Source organism: Talpa europaea (genome assembly GCF_964194135.1).
Source record: "Talpa europaea genome assembly, chromosome: 10".
In the NCBI taxonomy this organism is placed as follows: Eukaryota; Metazoa; Chordata; class Mammalia; order Eulipotyphla; family Talpidae; genus Talpa; species Talpa europaea.
The window spans coordinates 63,072,627-63,095,915 of record NC_140077.1 but is presented as its reverse complement, the minus strand read 5'-3'; the positions used below and the strand labels follow the sequence as shown (position 1 = coordinate 63,095,915).

Genomic DNA, 23,289 nt, shown 5'->3' with positions numbered 1-23,289 from the left:
TGAGATCACACTACATAATATTGTCTACAACTTGTTAATAAAAGGCTGCAGATTTTGTCAAAAAAACATAACTCTTTCCCTTTCCCAGAGCTGAGGAGGTTAGAGAGACAAAATATTTCAAGATCCACCTCACCTTTGGTAAAAGATATTCCACTGTATAATAATGAATTATAACTGACTTAATCTATTTATAGGCATTTAAGCAATTTCAAGATCTTTCATTTTTTAAAAATAATGCTATATTGACAACTTTGTATACATAGTTACCTTTATACTTTATGCACTTTGCTATTATTATGTATAAGAACTTTGGGGTCTGTGAATATAATATTTTAAGTTGGAAGATATTGCCTAACTGTCCTTTAAAATGACTGTACCAACAATGTGAGTATACCCATGACTTTGTTCCGCTTTTAAGTCAAAGGAATCTGATTTGCATATAACTACAGAGTACAAATTCTAAAATTCTACCTTTATTAGAGTGAATTAGAATAAAAGCTAGAATATAACAATCAGTTGTTTTAAAAAACCATAATAACTCTTGCCCTTTCCCAGAGCTGAGGAGGTTAGAGCCACAAAAAAGGGCCAGGATGATTTTCCAGGCAGAGAAAAGAATATGAAATGGAACCTGTCTTGCTTCAGAAGCTGAAGTGCACTGCAGTTAGAGCACAGGAGGTAAGGAAAGAGTGGTTCAACTAAGGCATGAGGTAGGCAGGGTCAGACCGTAACACATCTGGGGATCTGAATTTCATTCTAACTATAATAAAACAACTAAAGCATTTCTATGATAAAATGTGTAAACTCACTAAGGTAGGGTACAGAATATTGAGTAGTTAGTGGTGGTGTGAGCTCACAACTGATTATGTCAATAGAGAAGTAGAAAAGTACAAAGACTGCATATCGGAGGGTGGATCAAAAGGAATTGCCAAAAGATTAGATATAGAAGTGAGGAAGAAGGAGGATTCAAGGGAAAAGGAAAATTTCTATATTTCTGGCCTAAGTAACAGGGTAGAAAGGTGTTGCACAATGAAGATAAGGGACAGCAGTTTGGTTTTGAATGTAGTAAGATGTCTAGAAGATACATGCATGTCAATGTCAAGTGAGTATTTGGATATACAAGGCTGAAGGAGTGCAGAGTAAGGTAAAGGTTAAGTCATCTCTCTGGAAAATTTTAGGCACAGAGAAGACACTCAGTTATGAGAATGTGTGAAAACACATCTCTGTATGGTGTAAAACGCAAGTGAGACCAAGATCTCTGAAGATGAACATATCTCAAATCTACTAAAATTCACCTAACAATGAGACTGCTTCATGAATATGTAATTTGATGCGATTCAAGAAAAGATGGAAAAATATCAAAACAAGGCAGATAACACATAGTAAGTGACTATCGCTGTTTGCCCGTGGCATAACATGGAAGAAATTACCTTGAGATGCACTATCAAAGGACTTGATGAGGGTTTTAACTGTAGGGGTTGGCTCAGAGGAGGTGGAGGACCTTCTACTCAGTCCCATCCCTTGTCTTAAAGCTGCCAAATCTCTCTCCACAGCATTCATGTAGTTATACACCCGGCCTCGCTCCTCTTCTTGCCTGAAAACATATTGAAATAAGAGCATATTTACAAATGTCCTGACTGAAATACATTAAGAAGTATCAGTTATAAAAAAGGATTGGTTGAGTAAATTACCTATCTTAATATTCTCATTTGCTTGGTAAATTTCAGGAAATGATATTTAAAATGTTCTATCAGGTTACCTTAAGTAGGTTAAGTAACCATCAGATTCCATTTTCATCTGAGTGAGTGTAAGGTGAGGACATCAATAATCTATTAGCACTAAAATGGAAGGTGAATGGGCCAAAGATGCTGATATAGAACCACGAATCTTGAGATTCTGTGCTAGCGAGAAGGCCCAGTCCTTCTCAGGCGACTTCGAGAATTCACCAGTGAATAAGGAGATTGTACTTACTCATCTACTATGTTGTGCAGACATGAAAATACAAAGAAATGAAAACAAAGTCCACACTCTTAACATTTAAAACTCTGCTGTAGTCGCCAAACAGAATTTCTACAAGGAAAAAAGGCCTGTATTAGTAACATGACTCTTCAAGATCTCAGTGTGATGGACCATGAGTCATCTAAAAATCAATTTCATTTCATTTCTGGCCAGCTCTAATTCACTGAACTGACTAACACAGAAGTTTTCATCTAGGATGAGATTACAGTTGCAGAGTTTGTATGTCATATAACTACCAAGTAAGTTTACTGGTGGACAAAAATTAAGCCAGTCCTTAGGAAGATTTGTCTATGGTAGCCATTTGGCTATTCTGGCAGTTTTTTGTTTCAAGATGCATGTTCAGAAGTTTTAATAATCTACTATACTCAAAAACGACAAGAGGTAGTTACTTAAAAGTTAGTTGCAATGTGGAATCTGAAACTGTATGAATAAACTTCTACTTTACTTAACCCTTTAAAATCCCCTGGTCGATCCTGAATTTTGAATGGATCTTTTAACCACAAATGATTGTGTAATACCATGCATCCATCATATGGAAAATACTGGCTTACCAAGTTACAAGGATTTTTCCAAATGTTTACACCTTTCATCATACAATTTATTTTTTAAATGTCACATTTGTTAATATCACAATTGTTAAAATGGGAAGCTGCCAATCTCACAATGGCAGATAAAAGTTTTCCAAAATCCTAACATTCACTTGGAAGTCCACATTTTATCACTGGTAACAAAGACTGTCAGTAGTTTTCCTTGAAGTGACAGGTTCTCTTAATAATTTTTAAGAATATATACTATATAACAAAAGTCTGAATATCCATAATCTGTTCATTAGTCATTCTCAAGTGAAAAATAATGTTAAATGAAAAGAAAACAGTTGAACTAAAACAATCACAAAGTGCTTCCCTCCAAACACCTTCATGATTGGGTATATAGCCAATACATCAGAAATACTGTATGTATACTTCCTGTTTTGTCAAAGAGAATGTTAAAAAGAATTTACTCAAGGAACAAGATTATCATTATTAATAATTTACTGCTTTATCAAGGATATCTTTGAGTGAAACCTGCATTATTTAAAATGTAAGTTTATGATAGTAGAGAATATAACAACTGAGTATAATTTGGTGGCAAAAGCTTAAATTATCAACTTTTCACATTTGCTTTTCATTATCAGTACAAAACTCAATACAATGAACAGGGCTAACCACATATCAGTACTACTATAAAAACAGTAGTGCTTGCAGAGTCTGTGAAAGGGTCTTGAGGACCTCTAAGGATCTGCAAACCTACTCTGAGAACCACTACTGTATAAGATGCTACTTCTTTGGGGAGGGATTTCCTTTAAATAATGTGTCTCAAAGACTGAAGAGTTTTAGGAACAAATGGCATGACTCTTTATGAGTACAATTTCACTCACTCATGATAACTTTAGAATGGAGCATTTCTGATACACTCTTCATTTAACAGCACACCAGGGGAAAAGTAGTGTGAGTCTTATGTCAGTGGAAAAATAATCTACCTCATTCCATTTTCTGCTTAAGGAAGCCAAAGGAAAATAGTTATTGGTATTTTTCTTTGGAACATATACTAGAGACCAGCAACAATAAAATAACTTTTTAAAGATATATCGTCAAATATTTTTCTAAATATTTTTTCCTATGTCTACTAAGAATTAAAGTTAGGAATGATAACCTGAAACACAAAGTGTACTCTCCCTTACTCATGGACAAGAGTCTCCTTGAGAAAATCAGCAAATGTCATCTCAGGAAGTACTTTTTATGTTTTCTATGATCTCTTTATTAGAGGGGAAAAAATTCTACTGGGGAGATTCATGTGGTTACAAGCATAAAGTAAGAGAAAACTCAAGTGAGCGGCAGAGAGAAATTCACTTAGCATTCTTAATTTGGGTTTCTAAAAATACTAAAGACACTGCCGTGAATGTTTTGCAGGCATATCCCATTTAAGTCCTAACAACACTGTAAAGCAGGTAGGATTGTTTGCATTTTATTTTTTTATTTAATTTATTTATTTTTGCATAGAAGAACTAGGGTGTAGGCCAGAGATGAGGGGTGGAGGGAGGGGATGAGAGGACTCACTAGAGACAAAGTAGGGAGCAGAACAGGCAGATCTACTGACACACACTGCTGAGGGGAGCAGCGGTCAAGACAGGAGAGGTTTGCTGAGCCATATGTGGGTTAGTTTCCTGGCTGGGAATGAAATTCAGGCCATAGCGGTGATAGCTCTGAGACTTAACCCACTAGGCCACCAAGGAGGCCCTTGTTTGCATTTTAAAGATGAGTAAATTGTAGCTCAACAAAGTTATAGGCCCTGACCAAGATCACATAGCTAGTAAGAGGCAGAGCTGAATGAGAGTCCGCATCATTAATCATGAGGCTATAATCTAAAGAAAATAGGGCTGGAGTGTGGGGAGAAAGGAATAGAAAGAAATATAATGTACCCTATACACCATGGAATATTACTCAGCATTCAAAAAAGATAAACACATGCAATTTGCAGCAACATGGATGGAGCTGGAAGGGATCATGCTCAGCAAAATAAGCCAGAAAGAAAAAGAAAAATACCGGATGGTTTCACTCATAGCAGGAATCTAGAAAACTTAAATAAGGGACCAGGAAAATGAATAACTATAAGAAAGAAAATATCAAAATCAACAAACAACTATGAGCCAGAGACACACTATGGGGGCGGGGGGTGGGGAAAGGAGGGCTTGGGGTCAAAATAAGGAGGTTGTAATTGTATGGGGAATATAAAAAATAAAATTTAAATAAAATGTGAAAAAAAGAAAAAAGAAATATAATGTACCCAATGAGTCAAGGGTGATTTTAACTCCTCCAGAATTGATAATGGACACTGACAACTCTGAAAGATCCATCTAAACTGCACTATTTTACAGGTATCATAAAATAAAGTCAGTAAGGCTGAATTATTTCCATTAACAAACTAAGTCATACTGATGTCAAACTCTACGTTCTTTCTGTTAAACCAGGTGACAATACTGGGATCTAAGTGTTCTTTGTTGAAACAAACGACACAAGTGGTTCCTCAAAACATACTTGCGTGACTTTATTTCCTCCAGTTCTTTTGTGAGTTTCTCATTTTTTTCCTGAGCCTCATGTAACCGGCGCTTCAGATCACCAATCTCCTCTTGGGCTTCAGATTTAATGTCATTTGCAATCACCACTGCAGTCTGGAGATCAGCTTGAAACTGTCGCCATTCTGCAGATTCTTCCTATATTAAAAAAACTAAAATTTTATTTCCAAAGACAGCAATAAAGGCTTATTTAAAAACAATAATATGTGTTTATGATTAGCCTGCTGTAATGCACTGTACTCACAAATGATTTTTTTTAATCCCAGAGAATTGCTATTACCTATTTCTAACAGGTAATGAAATTATTATTAGTGAACTTACTTTGCAACTGATCTGTCCATTGAGACATCAAGCACTCAAGAATGCTCAATAAGTATTAATGAATACAATGTGAAGTCTCCTTTTAGTATGTAAGTTTCAAAGTAAGTCTTAAGAAAATAAACAAAATTTACAGTGCTTTTACCTCTGAAAACTCAAGAAGGTAGACAAATGGTATGTAAACTGAAAGATTTCACAGTGAACTATAAATATCCTGACATCAAAAACTAACAGGGAAAAAAAAATCAAAAGTAAAGGAAAAGGAAGAGGAAGTCAGAAGAACAACACTAAACTCAATACCTAGGCAGACAAAATCACACAGAGAACTAAGGAAAAGTTGCTTCCCACAGTCATGGAGGATGTAGGTTTGATGGACTGTGAAAGCCCCCCTGGAGTGTCACCTTCAGGAGTGACACTTCAGGAGTGTCACCTTCAGTCACCTTAGGCTACTCCAAAGCAATTTCCTGACCTTGTGAAGTAGCCTAAGAAACTGAGGCAGGACCCAAACTACAAGATTAGCTTCACCTAATGCTCTGTATCATAATGACACTGCTGTTTAGCCAAGCTGATCAAAAAACACAGAAGACTGAAAACAGCTCAGTTTGGGAAACTTTATAATTAAGAATAAACTTTCTTTCCAATAAGCCAAGTAGAGCATTATTATAATTGTATCTCAAGCTTAAGATAAATGATAACATGGCCAATGATGACCTGTACTCAACTTTCATAAAATAATGTTTTCTAATGAGATAATAGATGAAGATTAATCCTACCCGAAGTCTCCTGTGTAATGTCTTGATTTCTCTTTCCATATCATGTTTCTGGTCTTGAAGTTTTTTCACCGTATCTGAAAAGATCACATAAATTCAAATATTTATTGTTAGAGCTGTGTTCAACATGAATTATATATAGGGAGGAAGTACTTAAATATGACATTCTAAAAATGTCATCCTGCCTAAAGATTTATTTTTAATATTAAATTTTAAAAGAAAAAAGGAACATCTAAGCCAAATAGTTAACCAACATTATTTCTAGTTTATCAAGTTTAAATCACAAAATTTCTGGATTACTTCCTTCCTCATTGTCTTAATACTGAAACAAAAAGCTAAGTAAAATCAATTGTTAGTAATATGTACACTGTTGGCTTATAACCAATCAAAACAACACTGACTGGTAGTAAACTGTGAACTTTTAATGTCAAAGGTTCTTAGTCCGAAATAATTTATGCAAATATAACTTACTTCACACAATGTAGTACATTCCAGAAATACAGTAAATCAGTTAAATTTTTATAAACTTAATTACATAAAATCCTAGGAAGCTTCTATTTACATTAATCCTACTCTCAAATTATTTCTTACATTTTATGAATTTTCTTCAAACAACTTTTTCACTGTTAACATTTAATGAGCACCATTAATATGCAAAGTACTGGGCCTCCCTGGTGGCGCAGGCGGTTGAGTGCTGACTGGAAAGCTGTCCGCAGCCTCTGCAGTGCGGGTTCGATCCTGGCCGGCCAGCGAGAATCCCACATGGCAAGGCAGACCCCTCCTGTCTCGCCCACTGCTCCCCTCAGCAGTGTATTTCAGTAGATCTGTCTGTTCTGTTCCCCACTCTGTCTCTGGTGAATCCTCTCACCCTCCTGTGCATCTGGCCTGGACCCCAGTTCTTGTATAAATAAAAAAAAAATATGCAAAGTATTATTATAGACAATGGGAATGCACATGTAATACTAATCTTTCTTAAGCTAACATTATTAGCTTTCAAACTGAGACCCTGACATATGTGTTATGATGCTCTTAGATTGCTAATTATCTCCCTCCCCCCAGTTCTATCAGGAACCTGCACTATTGAAACCTTTGTTTTTGCTTTGTGATGTTTTCTTTTTGGAATTCAATGTCAGTACATTTATGTTCTGATATTTTTAAATGGTATGAAGCCACTTCAAGAAAAGTATAGAATAATATAACAATGACGTACTTTCTACAGTCAGATTTTTAAAGATGAGATAATACAAGGGGGAGCTGGTTAATTTCGGTAATCAGTAGTTAACTCCCTCCCATTCATCACCCAATTAGACTTGGAGCCTATGAAATAAAAAATTTAAAACTTAATCATCAACATAGCATCTTGTAAGTACCTACTTTGTACCAGGTTTTATTCTAGGTGTTTAAGACATAAAGGAGGGGGGGGAAAGATAAAGTCCCTATTCTCTCTGAGATAGAAAGGACAAGTTTGCTTTGAGCTAGCAAAGGAGGATGTTTTCATATGTTTATCTCTATACAGGCTGCTTCAGAACTCATTTAACCTGGAAACTAAGAATCAAACAGGCCATCTAAGTTGTTTAGAGCAAAGCAGATAATACAAAGGTGAGTGTGTAAGTCTAATACCAGATCCCAATCTCTAGAGACAAGGATGATTCTGGAACCAGCCTTGGAATCTGGCTCTGTATGACCTACATTATGGACAATTTCAGGGCCTGGGTGCTACTATCTGACACAATCAAGGAGTAAAGACAGACATGGAAATATTTCTAGTGTTGAAAACACTAGGGATCACACCTTTCACTTACACATTACCCATTTATATGCAAGAAATATCAAAATAGACCAGCAAACAAACAAAAAAAAATGTTTTATTTCATCCCTACTGAAAATTGTTTTCCTTTTCTTTTGGTCACAACAACTCATCCACCTATCTTGAGATAATTCACACAAAACAAATGACAGCAAATCATACTATAGCTCACTTTTAACATCTTGTGTTTGCGCCTAAGATGAACTTTATTTTTAAGATTTATTTATTTGTACAGGAACTGGGGTACAGGTCAGATGCATGGGAGGGTGCGAGGATTCACCAGAGACAGAGTGGGGAACAGAACTGGCAGACTGACGAAATACACTGCTGAGGGGAGCAGAGGGCGAGACAGGAGAGGTTGAACCCGCGCTGCAGAGGCTGCGAACAGCTTCATAGTGCGGCACTCAACCACCTGAGCCACCAGGGAGGCCTCTAAGATGAACTTTAAACTACCTGGCTATCTTAAACCAATCATAAAATCCCAAACTTCATTCATTTTTGTTTATTATAATCTTTCTGTCTTTTCCAACCTCTGCATTCAGCCACAAAATTCACATAATCATTATACTTAAAAAGACATCCCTCTACTGTGTTACATATTTATTATTGCTATGTTTTCTTTTTATTTCTTCTTAACAGAAGAGAAACTGATAGCTAGTGGACATATCTAGATGTAGTAAAACACAATGGAATATCTCCAGGGAACTTGACTTAAGCTTTACAAATAATGTCTGTAATTTTCACTTTGTAACATAGACTATCAAAAGTGACAAAAAGGCTTTTCTAACTTGGAAACAAAGTAGTTTGCACTTAGGTTCTGGTTTTGAGGACTAGGTTAGCAAAACTGCCATTCAGTCCAATTCATGTCCTACAGAAAAGGCAGTTTAGTCTTCAACCCTGGAGCCACTAAATGCAATGTCCTTCTGCAAAATTTTCTGGTATTGTTAGGGGGAAGTGATGTCCTGAGTTAATCCCATACAGGCTTTGTGGACTCCACCCCCACTCCAGACTAAAGCCATCAAGACATTGGGAAAGACAAATCCCATCACCACCAAAGGGAGGGTGGCTGGGACCTGAGGGTGGAGTTAGGCAGCCAGGTTGGATATAAAAACCAAACACGTGGGCCTTGGGGTCTCTCTCTGGCTCGCGATCGCTCACCTCCTGTCTTCACCGCTCCTGGCTGGCGGCCAACTCTGAGAGCGCCATTTTGGGATTCCTGATTGGCGGATCGGGTAGGACTCATTTAAAACTTTGTCTCCCACTTTTCTCCCAGAGCTGTACATTTCCTCATTTCCCCTTCCCTTGTAAATAAACCTTTTATTAACTTTTCACGTGTGCCTGCAGTAGAGCATTGATAAGTCCTTTTAAGCGCGCGGGTGAGGACCCACAGTCAGGCACCCCGTTTTGTATCGGGGTTGCTCTACAACAGTATGAGGGACTGCCATCTACTGACTTTAACACAAAAACATTAAACTGGATTAAGAAACAGAAAAATATAATGATCTCATTTTAAAATTATAGTTATAACTCACTTTTACAAACTTGTTTTTATTCTAGAAATCAGGTAAATTGCTATTGTTATTAGACCACCTTTGTTGAGAATAATTCTGGGCACAGCCTTGCCCACCACCAAGGATCTACTATCCCTGACAAATCAAGATCAGCCAAGTCACCACTCTGGCTTCAGGTATATGCCCATCTTTCTTTCACACAGATGATACTAGGCTCCATTATGAGCACACTGACCCCTGGGGGTATAAAATAATGGAAGTTCATAAGCAATCTTTCCTGCCCTCTGAACTGAGAAACATCTTTAGGGTATGCTTAGCATCTTGCATCTGGACAAGCAACTCCGACTGACAACACGTGCAACTTTAAGAGTAAAGGAAAAAATAAAAGAAACCAATCAGTTAAAACACCACACCTCAGGGGCAGGAAAGAGAGGCAGGCAGTGCATCTAGCCACCAGGCAAAAGCTTTATCCCCAAACCATAATTCCTGATGTAGGAAGAGGATACAGATGAGTTTCAAATGAGTTGAGGATACAGATGAGTTTTAGTTTTCTTTATTTATAAAATTTTATTTCACTCAATGCCTTCTGAAAAAAAGTTATACAAATTTTGTTCCACAAGTCTAAAAGTAATGCAGGCTCACAATAAAAAGCCTAGAAAACGGACAGGGGTAACAAAAAATGAGATTACCTGCTGCACCTCCCCCTGCAGTGACCTTTAGGGCTAACCATCCCTAGGTCCGGCTGGGCAACCAGCGCGCAGGGGGAGAACAGCAAAACCCCCTGAAGACATACCTGCTGCACCTCCCCCTGCAGTGACCTTTAGGAATGGCTTTCGCCAAGGTCCCTAGGTCTGGCTGGGCAACCAGCGCGCAGGGGGAGAACAGCAAAACACCCTGAAGCAGGGGAAGTACAGCAAAGTTCCCTGAAAAGACAGAAGCTTATCAAAAGATGACGACCACCAGGAACCACTACAAGAATGCTAAAAAACCTTATCCCATCTTTCTAAAACTACAAACTTTAATCCCTTATTGTCTTTCTAAACTTCCTTCTTTCTTCTATAAAGGTCATTGCTTGTTAATTAAAAAATCATATGAAATCCTTAAAACAAGGCTGACTCAAATGAAACATTACTAAACCCTGTAATAATTAAAATATAGTTTAGGTAAAAAAGTAGTTAATAAAAAATGCGATTATATAGTTTAAAAACAAAACTAATGGTCTATCTACTTAGGAATGAGGCTGAGTCCAGATGTAGATCACCGCCCTGTTGGTGATAGGCTGAGCCCATGAGCAAGCTGATTTCATTGATATTCATTGTTCCTGTGCTTTTGGAAAACATATATATACTGGTCACAAACTCACAGAAAATCACACTCAGATTTTCACTCTTGAAGTGTGTCTGTTTGTCATTTCTTTCACCGACGCCCTGACCACCCTGCACGCTTCTCTCAACCCTGAGGTAGCCTCATCGTCTACAGCTGTGCTGGTCCGCAGCAATTACCCATTATTTGCATTTGTCGTATATCCTTTCAGATTTCAATGTGTATTTTTTTTTTTAAGATTTACTTATTTATACAAGAACTGGGGTACAGGCCAGATGTGCAGGAGGGTGAGAGGATTCACCAGAGACAAAGCGGGTAACAGAACAGGCAGACTGATGAAATACACTGCTGAGGGGAGCAGCAGGCGAGACAGGAGAGGTCTGTTCTCCATGTGGGATTCTCGCCAGCTGGCTGGGATCAAACCACGCTGCAGAGGCTGTGGACAGCTTCACGGTGCGGCGCTCAAGTACCTGCACCACCAGGGAGGCCCTCAATGTATATATTTTTAAAAAGAAAAATGAAATTATGCTATTTATACTGTTTCATGAGTGTTTCCAATTAGCAGTACCAAAAGATACACACCCGTATCTGGAGCACTCTTTTGATGGTCCTGTCAGCATTCTGTCAATTGGATACATAGTTTTAGCAACTTCCAATTAATGAATAATTAGAATGGTTCTGAAACTTGTTATAAACACAATGAATGTTTTTACATGATTGTTCAGATATTAAAGATACATTTCTAAAAGTGGAAATGATGAAGGGCCATCTGAAACCATCAACAGGATCAGAGTCAATCCATTACAAGAATCTAGCTCAAGAATGCACAAATTTTCTTTTTTGAGAAGTCTCCAAGTTATAGAATTTATTAAATAGAATACACTGAAATCAGTATTTTTAAAGGAAGACCATTAAGCTTGGCTACCATAACAATGTAATATTGTATTTAAAGGTTGATGGTTTTTAATTTTAAAAGTAGCACACATGGTTCATAATCTGTTGCTCTGAGACTTGCTTTATTTCACCTTACGGCATTTCTCCGTGCCTTGATGTGGGCCTGTATTGCCATATACTTCCCTGTTAGTATTACTTTTGCTGTGTCACATAAGTTCTAGAAGGCTGTGTCCTTACTGTCATTTCATTCAAGGTATTTTTTGATTTCTTCATTAACCCAGTAAGTCACTCAAGAGTGTATTATAAAGTCCCCACATATCAGAGGTTTAACCTTTCTTTTTGTGGTTGACTTCTAGCTTGACAACTTTATGGAGAGAAACGACAATTGGTATGACTTCCATCTTCATGAATTTGTTGCTACTTGACTTGTGACACAATATGTGGTCAATCTTGAGGACTGTGCCATGTGTACTTGAAAAAAGTATTCAGCTTTTTTGGGGGGGGGGCGCAATGTTCTATAAATGTCCATTAAGCCCATGTGACCTAATTCTTTATTTAAGGGTGCTGTGCACATATTTATTTTCTGTCTAGTTGACCTGTCCATTGTTGAAAACAGGGTCTTGAAGTCTCCCACTACAAATGTGTTTTTCCCAATGTTTGTTTTCAAATTTTACAGTAATTTCCTTATATATTATGATGTTCTTTTGCTTGGTGAGTATATGGTGATGAATGTTACATCTTCCTGATATATATTGTTCCCATAATCATTATATAATGTTCATTCCTGTCTTTTGTTACATTATTTAGCTCAAAATCTATTTTTCTGATATAAGTACAGCTGTTCCTGCATTCCTTTGGGTCTCATTCACTTATAGGGTTATTTTCCAGCCCTTTATTCTGAGTCTATGTTTATCTTTGAAGCATAGGCATGTTTCCTGGAGACAGCAGAACACTGGATTCTGCTTCCTAATCTAATCAGACACGCTGCCTTTTAATTGGTGAATTCAGTCTCCTTACATTTAGAGTAATTATTGATATGTTAAAGTCAGTGCTGCCATCTTATCCTTAACTTTGTGGTTCTGATTCCTTGTTCAGTTACTTGTGTATGTTCCTCTCTTCAGTTTAGATAAGAGAGCTCCTTTTAACATTTCTTGGGTAGGGGGTGTCTAGTGTTTGCAAATTTCTTAAGCTTCTCTTCTTCTGAGAAGGTCTTTATTTCTCCCTCTTTTCTGAAGGATAGAGTACTCTTGGCTGGCAGGTTTTATCTTTAAGTATTTTGATCTTGTCATTCCATTCTCTTCTTGCCTGTAATGTTTCTTCAGATTAAGTCCAGTGTTAGTCTAATCAGAATTCCTTTGCAGTTCTCATCCCCCAGCCAGCTTTAATAGTCTTTGTCTTGTACTCTTGGGAGTTTCAATACTATGTATCTTGGTGTAGGCCTCATTTTGTTTAGGTACTACCCTCTTGTACTTTTTGGTTCATGGATTTACATATTTAGTTCCTTCCCCAGATTCAGTAAGTTTTCCTCTACTATTTCTTTAAATATGTTCTTTGTTGTCCTCTCTCTCTCTCTCCTTTAAGATATACATTATTCTCATGGTGCCTTTCCTCATGGAGTTGGATAATTCTCATTGTATTTCTTTGTATTTATCCCTTTGTATCTCTCTTTCTTCACTCACCTGGTTTTTTTGGGTATTTTCATCTTCAAGGTCACTGATTTGACCTTTCGTTTGGTCTATTCTACCTTCATCATTTTCTCTAGATTTTTTCATTCTTCTCTACTGATCATTTTACTTCCTGCACCTCAATTATCTTATTATTCAAATCTTCAATTTTGACCTTCTGTTCATTAATTTTATTTCTCGGAACATCCATTTGTTTTTCTGAATTTTCTTATATATCCTTGTTCAGCTGTTCTGTGTTTTCTCCATATCTCTGAATTTATCATGGCAACACTGAACTCTGTATCTTCCACATCTTTGTGATTGTGTTCTGGAGATTTGTTCTCTTTCTGTAATGTAGTATTCCTCTGAGGATTCAGGTTGCCATTTGTTATCTTTTTCTCTTTCCCCATTATTTACTTTCGAGGCTGCACTATTAGAGGGCTGCCAACAGGCATGGCCACATCAGGCCCTTCTACATGCTGGCCTGGGGGTTTAACAGGCCTGTATTTTTGATACCTACCAATCAGCAAACTTGGCTGGATTGGTGGTGAAGTAATTAACCATTTCTTTGGGCTCAGCTGAGCTGCTTCTTTCAGTTGAGCTGCTTCTTTCTGTTGTTTCACTTTTCTGCTTTATTAAGATATATTAAAATGTGCAACAAGTCCTGGTTGCTTTTTCCTTACTTAAAAAAGACAAGAACAATTAATACTAGGGATTTCTGCACGTTTCTCAACAACAGTAGAAGTCATTTTTATACACGTAAGTCTTTTCCTTTGATGTAACAGGATACAGGCTCTGCTGATAATACATGCCTAGAGAGGGGGTCCCCCCAAGATCTACAAAAGGGGAAATGGCAGCTTCAATCAAGGTAACAGATGTGTGTTGCCACTTCATAGTGATCCCACCCTTTACACCAACATCTCAGTGAAAATAGTGCTGACTGGGGATTATAACTGAAATGGGGTCACAAGCCAGGAGTTGTTCTCTCTGCCTTTCAAATATGGAAGCTTGCCCTGTGATGGTTGTTCCTGCTGTTAAGATTCAGGTGGTTATCGTTAGTATTCAGTTACTGTCTCAATTTTGGCCTTGAATAGGGAAAAGGCAGGTATTTCATGGATCACAGTCACAGGCTACAAATAATACCATCTTCTATAATGAGAGACAGGTAATTCAACCTGGCTCTCCTTGCTCATTGTGGCTCCAATTGTCCTCGTGTGGAAGCTACAGATGCAACACATTAATCAGCACTCTGGACTTAGACTCCTAAACTCTGTACACTCCCTTCTCTAGTATAGAACTCAGGTTTTAAAGTCCCCAGTATGGGTGTATGTCCTTGAGGTAAAAACAGCTGAGAGGCTTTGGATGGCAGTTACTCCTCTGTGAGTTATATCCCCATCTCACTCATGGGTTACACTGCCCCAGTACTGTTGCAAGCAATTTAACTATAGTTTTTCCAAACCCTTTCTACTGTGCCATCACACTTGGTGTGTATCACAGTTATTTGTTTATCTTTCAGGGCTCATTGTCTTCAGTTGTGATTTTGTTGCAAATATGTAGAGGTGAGCCCAGTGTCTTCACTATGCCACTATCTTGCTGGATTCCTTAGGTCATATCTTCACAGAAGTCCTGATGGCATTTACTGAGTTTTTATATGAGGGCTGTCTGGATTCAAGCACCAAATGCTAAATTCCAGTACTACTGAAAAGTATTGAAGGGCAAAACTAAGTTAGGCACTGATGCTATCTGAGAGGTCATCTGGTTCTCTAGTTACATGTGTTAGACTCATTTCCCACCCCCAATCTGTTATCTCTTTGTCCTGCAGACTAGATTGAGGTTACTGATTGATCTTCAAGTTTACTGGCTTTTCTAAACTTCTAATTTTCTGCTTAAATAACTCAGGATATTTTCCATATTAACTGCAAAAATTTTTCAATTTTAGAATACCTTCTTGATTATTTTTCACATTTTTTTCCTTTGTTGAGATTCTGCTACTTGTTCATTTATTACAAGTGTATTTTTGTCTACATCCTGAGTATAGTTACAATAGCTATTTTAAAGCTTATCCACTAATTCCAAAGTTGCAATAGTTGTTTTAAATTCTTTCCACTAATTCCAGAGCCAGGAGATCATTTTGGGTAAATGAGGAATGACCACTACCATATGTATAGGGTTTCTTTCCGGTGTGACGAAAAAGTTCTGTAGGGGTTGTTAAAACATTCCATAAAGGAAATTCTCAATTAACAGTAGGACCTGACTGTCATCAAGTCCCCCATACAGAGTTCTGGCTTAGCATCAATCCCAAATGGAAGAATTTTCCAAAATGAAAAATCCACTCCTATCAGAGAATGAATGTATAACAACTAAATACAAAGCATGAAATCTGGTTGGATGCTGGCTCCTACAAAACACTGTGAAGAGATTTTTGGGATCCACCTGGGAAATATGAATATGGGCTATTATACATTAACCGGGGAAAATGACTAATTTTACTAGATGTGATACTGCATTGTATGATAATGTAGTAAGGTATTGATGAGAATGTTTAGAAGTTACATACAGAAATATTTAGGAATTAAGTGTCATGAAGTCTACAGTTTACTGTAAGCTGGTTCAGGAAACAGACACGCACGCATGACAGGTGAACAATGCAAAATGTTATCAATTGTCAAGTCTAGACAAGGATGCTAGCTGTATTATTCTTTTCTGTATTTCTGTGTGTGTGTTTTAAAGCTGAACTTTTTTTTTTTTTTTAAGGTTTTGTTTATTTTTGTGTGGAAGATATGGGATGTAGGTCAGAGGTGCAGGGAGTGAGAGGATTTACCAGAGACAGAGTGGGGAGCAGAACAGGCGGATATTTACTGAAATACACTGCTAAGGGGAGCATCAGGCTAGACAGGGGAGGTCTGCTGCACCATATGTGGGTTAGCTCCCTGGCCAGCAATCGAAATCAGGCCTTCATGGTAACAGTGCTGAGACTTAACCCCTAGGCCACCAGGGAGGCCCCATTTCTGCATATCTTAATTTTAAAAATTGGGGAGAGAAAATACATAGCAAAATAAAACACATTTAGTCAGGCATTTTGTCTGCTTTATAATTGAAATCTATATAATCATGTAATTTATATTCTGGAAATGAGTTGTAAAATGTCATACCAGGCATTCTTATCATCTAACATTTTTTTCTAGCTATTACCCCAATTACCACAAGGTGTCACTCTTTCCATGGTTAAATCAAAAGTCTTAGAAGGAAAGAATATTATCAACATTAAATGAATATGAACTGAATTTCCAAATTAATCTGAACAACTTTAAAACATCTTACATTTAAGAAAGTAAAATTAGATAAATCCTCAGTTCGGGGACAATGAAATATAAAGCAGCTACAAATATTATACTGAAAAGCTTTTTAGAACTTTATATAGAAAGTTCACCTCTAGAATGACTTTTATCTCTGAGATGCAGACTCACAGTCACTACTTTAGTATCTACATGTTTGGAAATGTTCCAAATAACCCTGAATGTCAATCTACAGATACTGGGGGAACTAGCCAGAGTTGCAAACTGCCACAAAACATGTTTAAGGCTCCTGCAACCCCACTCCCCTAGTAAAAGCACAAACCGCCCCACCTCTGTACCCACAGCACATGAGATCTGGCTCTATGCTATTGCCTGCCTATCAATCCTCTATCAAGAAATAATTAAGGCTCAAAGGAAAAGTATCATGAAAGAAAGTTTAGAAAGCTTTGATAAATGTATCAAAAAAGCTTACTGCCCCCATTCTCCTTGTCCACACATGGCATCATTAAAGTATTACAACTTAAAACTTGTTAACATTTGAAGAGTGTGGATGAAGAATACGTAAGAATTTTTAAAACATGTTATTTGCAAATAATTTCAAACTTACAAAAAGCTGCAAAAGATAATATAAGGAATATCTATGAGCCAGCCCTCTGACTCTGATTTTCTTAGTGTTAACAGTTCATCCACTTATTTTTAGCATTTACTGTCTTCTATCCCCACCCCCTCTCTCTTCTATCCTTATCTATCTATCTATCATCCATCCATCCATCCATCCATCATCCCTAATTTTTTTCCTGAACTATGTGAGAATACACACCATGGTCCTTTACCCCATAATATTCACTCTGTGGTTCTTAAGACTAGGATTATTCACTATATAAACACAGTATAGTCTTCAACATCATAAATTTATACTAGTAAGTTTATCTAACCTATCATTACATTTACATGCAATTTTATCACGTTATCCTTTACAGCATTTCCCCCTTATAATAATGGACCCATACTGTACAGGTATTGCATTTAGCTGGCATGTTTCCTTAGCCTCCTTTAATCTGGAGCTTTTCCATAGCCTTTGTTTTGTATGACACTGGCATTTTTGAGGAATCACTCTTGTGTTGTAGTAAAATATTTCTTAACTTTTATCTGTCTGGTGCTTCTGTAACTATAAGCTATGCCTCAGCCAGAATACAAACAAGCTGTGTTCAGTATCTGTGTGCTTTTATCACTTACGTGATCACCCAAAGTGTTACACAATTTTTCTACTGTATAATTTCTGACTGCTTCTTTTCCTCACTTTTAACATAACAGTCTATGAGAGGACATTTTAAGATCATACAAATATTATGTTCCTTATCAAATCTTCTATACAGAAATGCTTAGTACTATTTTTGCAGCTTTTTTCTAAGCCTATAATAATTACAAAATAAAGAGTTACAAACTTCAAATCTGAGCTTCAATGTACAAGATCATAAAATCTCCATGGCAAGAAAAAAATTCAGACAAAAACCTTTGTCTTAGATATAAGATCAGTCAGAATCATTATTTTTCTGTCTCAGTGTATTTGTGACCACTAGGAGCAGATCATAAATGGTTCTTCTTAATATTTATAAAATAACCACCTAGCTTTTTGTTTAAATGATTTTCCATATTAGGCACAGCTTTACAGTAAAGCATCAAATTCAGAGGTCCTCCTTAGGCACAAGAAACAGTAGTCAAAGACTATTGACTAAAGTATGATTCACTATAACAAGTATATTTCTGTTAGCTAACTATGCTGCTCCCTTTGAATTACTTGTACCTTTCGGAATTACTAATTTTTACTTTGTTATTACATACAAACTATTTAACACATGTTAAAAAGGGTGGGGCAAAAAAGAAGGAAAATTTTTGTCTTACTCTCTAAATCAGAAATGATGAGGTTGTCATGAAGTTTCACAGCTCGATGTTGTTCTACTTCATCTTCAAGTTCAAAGATGGTTTCTTTCATGTCACTTCTTTCTGTTTCTTTCTCTTCCAGCTCTGATCTTAATTTTTCTAATGTCATATTCAAATCTTCTATTTGTTTCTTAGCTTCTTCTTGGAAGGCTCGGTATTCATCTTCTACCTATATAAAATTGATAGTGCAGATTAGAAAAGTAAAAGTTGTTCTAAGATAAATTTTAGAATTGAGGTACACATGGTTTCAAATGGAAACTGAGTTGCATGAACTAAAACAACCTGTGTATTAACTGTTAAAAAATATGAAAAAACATGCTACAGTAATACAGGACTTCATACTTAATTAAGCATAATTTGTTGTCATAACATCACTGAATGAAATCATATTGACAAATCATTGAACTTAACTAGATTATTTGTAAAGAAATTTTGGAAATTTTCCCTTCAAAGTTGAAATTGAAGGCATACACTTGATTAATGATTGATATGCTCTCCAACAAAAATGAATGGACTTGTCAGTTTCATCAAATTAAAAACAGAAATATAAAATCTCAAACACTCTCATTGCAAGTACAGTAGGTCATACTGCTTCTCTCAATGCATATGCACCAACAATGTATCTTTGAAATTATATCTGTAGAAGTGATTAAGTATTTTAATGTCTAAGTTATTCACATTTTGGTCAAATATATACTTTTCCAAAATACTTTATCCAAAAATGTTTTTTAATTTAAAAATCAATGGACTAAAATAAAAAATAAAACATGAGATAGAGTGATTAGTTAACTTATGCAAAAAAAATACAAATAACTATGTGGGGCACAGAACCCTAGCCAGTGTCAGCAGGCCAGGGCTGCAGCAACAAGTGAATCCTTACCATTATGCTGACATGAAACAATGAGAGATCACTGATCTCTAAGGCCCATGCTAGCACAAACCATAGACTTTTAATAAACAGGAGCCTCCAGACTCCAAAAGTATTTAAATTCATGACAGAAGTCAATTTGAAAAACTACAACCACAGCAGGATGAGATGGCAGATGCCGCTTATCCCATAGGAGGAAATACTGATTCTTCATCTTTCTTATGTCAAAGTACATTAAGGATGAAGATGTAGGGCCTCCCCGGTGGTGCAGCGGTTGAGCGCTGGGTTGCAAAGCTGCCCGCAGCCTCTGCGGCGCCGGTTCGATCCCCGGCTGCTCCCCGGCCACTGGAGGAGGGTCCCACATGGCGCGCAGACCTCTCCTGCTGCCCGCTGCTCCCCTCAGCAGTGTGCCTCGGTCCTTCTGCCTGCTCTGCTCCCCGCTCTGGCTCTGGTGAATTCTCTCGCCCTCCCGCGCTTCTGACTGTACCCAGTGCTTGTATAAATAAATAAATAAATCTTTAAAAAAAAAAAAAAGGATGAAGATGTAAAAACTGCAAGACATATCTGCTGGGTGGACCCAAAAGAAAGAGAGACAAATTCTGTTGCTAGTTATATCTCTACCTCTACCTTCTCACAGGATAATAGTAACAAAATTTCAGTGAGTGAGAGCAACATTACTAGAAGAATACTTTCACTCTATTTCCTCAAAAGAAAGCCAGTCACAAGTTTTTTCTTAAATAAAAGCCAGTGACACACCACACAAGTGATCCTCTCTCTCAATAAGCATGCCACGTATTGCACTACATGAAGCAGATCCAGAACATTTTATATAATTAACCAGTACCTTAGCAATGGTGTCCTGTAATCGATTGGCATCATTTCGGGTGTGAGCCAGATCTTCCTGTAGGCTACTTGCCAAAGTCTCTGCTTTTTCTTTGTCCAGCCTGACACTCTCTAGGAGATCCTGAATATCAGACTTGTCCCCAGAGTTGTGGATGGAGTACAGCTCCGCCACTTTCTGCTTTTCGTTCTCCAGCTGGGCCTTCAGGCGATTCATCTCTATCTGGTCACTGGCCACTGTGGCTTTGTACTCTTCCAATGTGGCTGCCAAGGCTGCTTTGCTCTTCTGCTCAGACTCAATAATGCGTTCCATGTGGTGATTGCGTTCTTTGAGAGCCCCTATCATTTCTTGAGCTTCCTTATTGTCTTGTTCTGCCATCTTCAAAGTATTGCTTAAATGCTGCTGAACACCTAGCAGCTGCTCTCGTTCAAAACGGGCATTCTCAGCTAGATCCATGTAACGTTGTTCTAATTCCAAATAACGTCCACTTTTTACATCTTCATCTATAACATAAGAAATGTGATGCTCATCTAAAAGGGAGCGGAAATATTCAATCTGCCTGCTAAAGTGTTCCAACTTATCACTTTGCTGACATAAAGATTCCATGAGAATAACCTTCTCTTCTCCGAGTCTTTCATTTTCACTATTCAGTTCTTGGGTAATCTGTTGTAAATCAGCTAGCTCTTGCAGAGTTGCCTGAAGTTCCTCACTCGTACTGTGCTGGTTCTCTTCCATCTGGTGTATCCGTTCCGTCAAGCAAGCAACAGACACTTCACTGGCATTCCCACTGCTTCCCTTTCGAGAGCGCTCAATGCTGGGAATGCCTTCTGATTCTGAGGATGATGGTGCATCAAGGGCATCATCACTCGATGTGAGGGGCTGGTACACCTCACTGCACTCGCTGTCCAGATTGTCCATAGAGTTACTGTGTTGATGGTCCATGAGGGTGTTTTCATCCTGACTCAAAAGATCCTCCACTGACCCAGGTGCAGAGCCTTCCACTGAAGAAGTCAAAGTACCCCCTCCATCACTCTGGTTACCAGGGGTGATTTCTGGGCTCAGGGACTGATAACCAAACAGTTTTTCAGAATTGTCTAACCTCTGCTCTAGGGAAAAGCCCAATGCATTCAACCTGTCCTTTAACATTCTGTTTTCATTTTTCAGCTGGTTGAGTTCTTCACGGATGGCAGTATTCTGTTCTTGTAGCTGCAGTAACGTTGACTCAACATCAGTTGGCTGGTGGGTAATAATAGCTTCCTTCTCAGATTTTTCGTCACCCTCCAACTGATCCTCATTGATGCCCAGCTGAGCACGCATGTCTCGGAGTTCGTTTCTCAAATGCAAAATTTCCACATCTTTAGTTTTTGCCAGTGTGAGAAGATCTTTCACTTTGGCTTCCAAAGCGGCCTTGTCACTGATCTGATTGTCTGACTTAGACTTACTCATACGAACATCACATTCCATAGCAGTGCGGCTGCGGGAACGCTTAGCCAATGCCATGTCATTAGCTCCCTGACCTGCAGAAGGTAGTTTTTTGCTCTGGTTTAGTCGGGTACGTTCACGCAGTCTTTCTCTGGTAGAACTGGATTCTTTATTACCTGTAGAAGTGCTCCGCTTGGTTGAAGAACACGAGCCTATGTATTTACAACAAGGAATTTAAGGCAAAAATATTAGCAATAAGAAGATACATAGTTTATGCCTTAGGTCCAATGAGATGAAATCTGGGGATATACAAACATTGATTTAGACCTATATTAATGTTTCCTGGAGTCAGTGTGGTTACTGTAATACTCATTTTCCTCAAATTATCTTTTAATAATCAGTGAAAAAGAAGTTACATATTGAACTGTATGTACACATTAAAAGGGGTAAATTTGATGGGACAAGAATTATATCTCAATAAAGTGTTAAATTTTTTACAAGTTAGATACATTAACTTGAATCCTAAACCACAGCTTCATATAGGTGGGCCAGGGGCACAATACATTAGGGCAAAATAGATGAAAAATGTTCTATAAAGTCTAATTAGACATATTAAGATCACTATAAATCATCTTCATCTAATTAGGATTAGCCCATCAGTGGTAAAGAACTGTAGAAATAGAAGGTCAGGGAAGATTACAGGTGAACAAGAAGGGACAGGCAGTCTCTAAAAATCTAAGTTACAATAAACACAAAAAATATTATGAAGGTAAATGCAAAAAATGCATTCTGCCACACAAATAATAACAATTATTATAATAGTAGTAGCTAATATATTTACCATTCACACACATTGCTATTTCACACACATTATCTTATACAAGCCTCATCAAAACTCAGGTAGATGCTATTATCATCTTGTTGTGCAACTGAAGAAATCCATGCAGGATGTTAAATAATTTGCAAGCATCTCAAAATAGTTAAATGGATGAGGCAAGATTTATACCCAGGCAGTCTGGCTCCAGAATCTGCCCTTTACCCAGTATGCTAAACCACCTCTGTAAATGTCAGGAAATAATGCACCAATGCTACAAATGACATACTAATCAAATATGCTGTACAAATCACAGTATCCCTAAACTTCTGAACCTTATAACCTATAAAAATAATTGACGTGGTTATTTAATATTAAAAAAAGGGATATGTTGGATTTTTTTTAAGATTTATTTTTATTTATTTATGCATACAAGAACTGGGGTACAGGCCAGAGGTGCGGGAGTGAGAGGATTCACCAGAGACACAGTGGGAAGGAGAACAGGCGAATCTACTGAAATACACTGCTGAGGGGAGCAGCGGGCGAGACAGGAGAGGTCTGCTGAGCCATGTGGGCCAGCTCCCTGACCGGGGATCGAACTTGTGCCGCATGGCTGGTGAGAGCTTGAGAGCATTGAGACTTAAACCCTGCACCACCAGGGAGGCCCTGAAAGGGGATATGTTTAAACACCC

General features: G+C 37.6%; 1 protein-coding gene across 3 annotated transcripts in view; it reads right to left on the bottom strand.

Moving 5' to 3' along the window:
• The window catches only part of SPECC1L (sperm antigen with calponin homology and coiled-coil domains 1 like), a gene marked incomplete at both ends in the record, with an annotated part of 98,699 nt that overhangs the window by 62,978 nt on the left and 12,432 nt on the right, over positions 1–23,289 (bottom strand). For all 3 annotated transcript variants that reach the window (XM_084244724.1, XM_084244722.1, XM_084244723.1), the window contains 5 exons: positions 1,428–1,591; positions 5,091–5,266; positions 6,220–6,293; positions 18,614–18,821; positions 20,365–21,995. In XM_084244724.1, coding sequence (XP_084100850.1) covers positions 1,428–1,591; positions 5,091–5,266; positions 6,220–6,293; positions 18,614–18,821; positions 20,365–21,995 — 2,253 coding nt within the window. The remainder of the gene's footprint in view (positions 1–1,427; positions 1,592–5,090; positions 5,267–6,219; positions 6,294–18,613; positions 18,822–20,364; positions 21,996–23,289) is intronic.